Genomic DNA, 6,000 nt, shown 5'->3' with positions numbered 1-6,000 from the left:
TTAATGAGCTGGACTGCAAAGTTGGTTTGAATGGCAAGGTCTGTGGTTCAAGCTCACCAGCTGCTCCTAGGAAATCCTATATAGGTTAGCTATGGGTCGAAACCGACTCGACAGCACTTAACAACAAGGGTCGCCATGAGTCAATATGTGGAGCTAACAGCGTGTCACAAAAATGAAGCCTAGTTTCAGTCTCAGTTTCCGGTTTGTAAATTACTTATTCCATGCATTCCTTTGCAGCTACCTAGGGGCGCTGTGCGTCTGACGTCATCCCGCTAGGGTTGCGGCGCTGACTGATGATGCTGTCAGTTCCGGCGCCCTCTGAGGTCACGGAGCTGGGTAGAGAGGGAAACTTGGCTATTACTGTAGCAGGGTCATGAAGAAGAGGCGGTGGCAGGAGGAAGGAGGAGGCGGTGGGGGTGTGAAGCTACGGTAGCTATCTGCTAGGTTGGTGGTGTACCTTTGTGAGAAAGGCGTCGTTCTTAACCCCTATTACGGGCAGCGGCCGGGGCTCGGGGTTCAGAGCGGCCGTGGGGCCGCTTCCCCGGGCCCCCTGGCTCCGCCATGTTCCGCAGGGCACGCCTTAGCGTGAAGCCGAACGTCAGGCCTGGTATAGGCGCCAGGGGGTCCACCACTTCCACCCCACAGCGTGGAAAGGAGACTCCCAAGCCGCCGGAACCTGCAGCTGTCTCTGTTCCGAAGCCAGCGGAGCCCACAGATGCGCCAGTGGTGGATTTTGGGGGAGCGGAACCCCAAAAAAAGGCTCCCAGGAGCAGGTAAGAGCTTGCATAGGTGAGCAATTTGATCTGCCCCGCCCCTCCGGCACTGTCACATGGAAGCTGAGCAGATTAACTTTACCATGGGAGTACGCCCTTGCTTGCAATAATCCATTCATTTTAGGCACGACGAAGCCACGCGAACCTGCAGTTCGCTCCTGTCCAGAGGATGTGTCCAATATGGATTTTGTTAGGACCTTTAGATTCTAGCGATGATGGGGAATCCAGGAATAGCAGCCTTAGAGTTAAGGATATCTACACGTGGAGCTCTGGTAGCGTAGTGGTTACGAATTGGGCTGCGAACTGCAAGGTCAGCAATTCGAAACTATCAGCTGTTCCGCGGGAGAAAGATGAGGCGTTCTGCTCCTGTAAAGATTCACAGCCTCGGAAATCCTGTACAGGGTCGCTATGGGTCGGAACCAACTCCACGGCACATAACCACCACCACACGTGGTGCTACTGTTCATTGGAGATTCAGGTTACAATAGCTTTCGTGATTCTTGAGTACTTTGGGAGGAAAGTAGTTTTATTTTTTTAACTTTTAAAATACTCATTTATTTTGAAAGGGAGAAAGCCAGTGCGTCTTTGCTTCTGCTGGTTTATGTCAGAAGAAAGTAGGCCTGGTTACTTGCTTTGGTTTCAGCTATTTGAATGTGCCTCTTTAAGTATGGTGGCCATGTTTTCTGAACAGAACAGCATAAATTTGGTGTTTTGTACCACATGTGTGGAGTCCTGGTGCGGCGCTGTGGGTTAATGCATCAGACTACATAGCCGTTTGAACTGCAAGGTTGGCGGTTCAAGCTCACTAGCTGCTCCTTGGAAACTGTGCAGGGTCGCTATGGGTTGGAATCGACTCGACGACACTTACCACCACCACCACCACACATATGTATTTAGGACTCTTCAGCTGTTTTAGCAGTGGAATAGACTTTTCCTATGCAGGATTTATTCCTCTGTTTTTGTTAAGTGCGATCGAGTCGGTTATGACTCATAGCGACTGTATAGAGTTTCTGTTGAGCCGCTGGTGGGTTTGAACTGCCGACCTTGTGGTTCGCAGTCCAGTCCTGATTCTACAGCGCCAGATATACCCACTTTGGAGGGTTACTGCAGCCTTGCAGAGAACATGGCAGAGTAGCAATTCAAAGAAGTTTTTCCTTTTGTCTTTCTTAAGATGATTTGTTGTTATTAAGTACCATGGAGTCGGCTTGACACATAATAGCTGGTGACCTTGATCCGCGGACCTTGCGATTCAAACCGACCCTTTAGTCCTGCGCATTAATCCACAGCGCCACTCAGATAATGGAGCAAAGTAATTAAAGATACATTAGGCTAACTTGGACTTTGTTTCTGTATTATACATTTGAGCAAACCAGTGAACAACCAATCCTATTAAGTGATAGGGTTTCCAAGTAGTGGTTCGTGAGTTTGAACCACCAGCCTTGTGCTTCAAAGCGACCTTGAGGTCCTGTGCTTTATCCCACTGCGCCACACCAGGTCAGTGACAGGTACAAATTCTGCTTATGCTATGACAGGAAGGTGAGTATTTTTTTTTCCTTTCTTTTTGGCTCAGTTTTTTTTTGTTGTTGTTGACTTGAACTGGCGCTGAATCTAGAGTGCTTATTTCATTGATAGCTTGTTGTTGTTGTTAAGTGCCGTTGAGTTGGTTCCGACCTATGGAGACCCTGTGTAGGGTTTCCAAGGAGCGGCTGGTGAGCTTGAATCACTGAACTGCAGTTCAAACTGACTTTGCAGTCCAGCGCATTAATACACGATACTACACCAGGACTACGGCTTTGTTTAGTGCTGTCAAGTCTGTTCCGAACCATAGTGACCCTCTGTAGGGTTTTCGGGGAGCAGCTGGTGAGCTTGAACTGCTGAATTTGCAGTACAAACGGCTTTGCAGTCTGGCACATTAACCCATAGCTCCACACCAGAACTATAGCTTAGTGGTGCTTAAATAATTACCTTTTTTTTTTTTTTTACATAAATTTGTTTCAATTTTTAAAATTTTTATTATTGAAGTAGAATTCAAATACTAAACCCATTGCTGTAATGATCCTCTATGACAAAGTAGAACTGGATTTCCAAGGCTGCAATTTTTATGGAAACTGAGTACTATATCTTTCTTCTTCAGAGAGGCTGGTGGGTTCTACCCACCCATCTTTTGGTTAGTAGCATAGTGTGATGAACCACTGCACAACCAGGGCTCCTCATACAAATAAATTAATAAAGTTTACAGAGATTCTGTTAATTAGACAGCATTTGGAGTAGGAATGTCTGACTATGTACAACCTCCACAGTTGTAAGTCATTACTTGAGCCAACCCTGGTGTGTTGAGCTCATGAGACCATGCGCAGCAAGGGAGGAGTGGGTGTTAGCCTTGCCCAAGGCTCGTTCCCAACAGATGCTTCTGTAACCACTGGGCCTTGGACTCCCATGGCACCTGCCTCCAACATTCTGGAATGTGTTGGCAGAGTGCACAGGGCGGGCAGCGGCTCAGAGTCTCCACTTCGACTTGAGCACTTGCTTGGGTTCCATCTGGGGCTGGTAGGCCCCCTCCCTGGAAGACATTTACCTGGCCAACTGACTGGAAGTGATCTTTACTTAATCCTATTTCATATATATATGATCCAACAGGATGTGGAAATTATTGAATAATATCATTAATATCAAGGAGTCCTGGTGGCATAGTGAACTGCTAACCTCAAGGTCAGCAGTTTGAACCTACCAGCTACCTTAAGGGAGAAGAATAAGGCTGTCTGCTTCTGTAAAAATGTACAGTCTCTGAAACCCTAGGGAGCAGGTGTATTCTGTCCTATAGGGCTACTATGAGTCAAAGTAGGGTTGATGGCAGTAAGTTTGGTATCATTAATGTGACACGCAAGTATAAGTTTTCCTAGGATAATTTGAAAACAATCACAGCAGTACATCAACAAGATGTTGCCAGAAATTCAGACTGGATTCACTGGAATGAAAGATATCCTTGCTGATGTCAGGTGGATCTTGGCTGAAAGTAGAGAATACCAGAAAGACATTTACTCTTGTTTTACTGACTATGCAGAAGCATTCAACTATGTGAATTATAACAAGTTGTGCCTAACATTGTGAAGAATGGGAATTATAGAACACTTAAATGTGCTCATGTGGAACCTGTATGTAAACCAAGAGGCAATCTTTCTAATGACACAAGGATACTGTGTAGTTTAAAATCAGGAAAGGTATGCGTCAGGGTTGTATGCTTTCACCATAGTTTTTCAATCTGTATACTGAACAAATAATCTGAGAAGTTGAACTCTGTAAAGGAAAATGGGCCATCAGGATTTGAGGAATACTCATTAATGTGCAATGTGCAGATGACACAACCTTGCTTATTGAAAATTGAAGAGGATTTAAAGCACTAACTTATGGAGATCAAAGATTACAGCCTTCAGTTCAAGAGAGCCTCGCAACTGGACCAATAAATGACATCATGATAAATGGAGAAAATAACTAGATTTGGAAGGGTTTCATTTTGTTTGAATTCCCAATCAATGCTGATGGAAGCAGCAGCCAAGAAATCAAATGATTGGGCAAATCTGCAAAAGACCTCGTTAAAGTGTTAAAAAGAAGAAGAAGAAGAAAAGCAGAATGTCACTTTGAAGGTTAACATGCCCCTAACCGAAGCCATAGTATTTTCAATTGCTTTCTGCTCCTGCAAAGATATGTAGCCTCAGAAACCCTATTGTTGTTAAGTGCCGTCAAGTCAGTTCCGACCTATAGCGACCCTGAACAGGGTTTCCGAGGCTGTAAATCTTTTCGGGAGCAGAAAGCCTCATCTTCCTCCTGCAGAACAGCTGGTAGTTTCGAACTGCTGGACCTTGCGGTTCACAGCCTGATTCTTAACCACTGTGCTACCAGAGCTCCTTACAGGGTTATGAGTCAGAACTGACTTGACATTTAGCAGCAACAAAAACAACAACATACACATGTGAAAACTAGACAATGAATAAAACAAGTGTTTCTAGGAATATAAATCTTTATGGAAGCAGACATCCTCATCTTTCTTCCTAAGAATGGCTTTGAACTGTGAACCTTGTGGTTAGCAGTCCAATGCCTAACCCAAAGTGCCACCAGGGAAGAAGATGCATTTAAAACCGACTCAACAACAACATATTCATTCAACCTCATTGTGAGAAATGTGTATTTTAAAAGGGCTGAGATAAAAAATTTAAAGTGAGAAAGTTAAGTGCCGACTTACAGCTACACTGTATAGGGTTTTCAGGGACCAACTGGTGAGTTTGAACTGCCAACCATGTGGTTCAAACCAACCTTGAGGTTATCTTGTTTCTTGTTGTTATGAAGTGCTGTCGAGTCGGTTCTGATCCATATCGACCCTGTATAGGGTTTCCTAGGAGTAGTTGGTGAGCTTGAACCACCAATCTTGCAGGTCAAATGGCTTTGCAGTCTGTTGCATTAACCCATAGTACCACACCAGGACACCTGAGGTTATCTTATGGCAACACAAATCATCGGGTCTCTGCTTTTAATTCTTACTTTTCTTTAAATTCTTCACTGGTTTATTTTTCCAAATGAGCAGTAAGCTGTTTACAATTAAGCAGATTTCCAGTGATAAACATTAAAATGACAATCCTGTCATTGTTTCAAATCTCAATTTAAAAAACAAGGCACATTTGATTTAAATTTAAAAATTTGATTAAAATTTAAAACAAACTTTCTGGAGTAATGACAAATTCATTTTACTTTTGTTCTCCCCACTCCCCCCAACCATGTGAGTACCAGAACTGTTAAAGTATACTTCATATTTAGTAAAACAGTAAGGAAAGTTAAAATTAAGGGGGCAAAGGGTCATTTTCTAAAGGAAGTCTTTGGAGATCACTCTGATAGCGTAGTGGTTAAGAATCGGGCTGCGAACCTTAAGGTCAGCAGTTTGAAACTACCAGCTGTTCCGTGGAAGAAAGATGAGGCTTTCTCCTCCCATAAAGATTTACAGCCTCGGAAACCCTGTAACAGGGTCGCAATGAGTTGGAACCGACTCCAGGGCACATAACCACCAGCCGCCACCATACATACTAAACAGTAAATCATACTCCTAGTACAAATAAATACTAGTAACTAACAAGTACTTCAAGGAGCTCTGGTAACGTAGTGGTTTCGAATCGGACTACGAACCGCAAGGTCAGCAGTTTGAAACTACCAGCTGTTCCGTGGGAGAAAGATGAGGCTTTCT

The 6,000-nt window shown here is 44.1% G+C and overlaps 1 protein-coding gene across 1 annotated transcript in view; it reads left to right on the top strand.

The window, feature by feature from the left end:
• Positions 1 to 561: 561 nt before the first annotated feature.
• BDP1 (B double prime 1, subunit of RNA polymerase III transcription initiation factor IIIB) overlaps positions 562 to 6,000 on the top strand; it is a 148,939-nt gene continuing 143,500 nt past the window's right edge. The window contains exon 1 of the mRNA XM_006870989.1: positions 562 to 773. Coding sequence (XP_006871051.1) covers positions 562 to 773 — 212 coding nt within the window. The remainder of the gene's footprint in view (positions 774 to 6,000) is intronic.

Source organism: Chrysochloris asiatica, unplaced genomic scaffold, assembly GCF_000296735.1.
Source record: "Chrysochloris asiatica unplaced genomic scaffold, ChrAsi1.0 scaffold00157, whole genome shotgun sequence".
In the NCBI taxonomy this organism is placed as follows: Eukaryota; Metazoa; Chordata; class Mammalia; order Afrosoricida; family Chrysochloridae; genus Chrysochloris; species Chrysochloris asiatica.
Note: the sequence above shows the minus strand (reverse complement) of the source record. Positions and strands in the feature narration are given on the sequence as shown.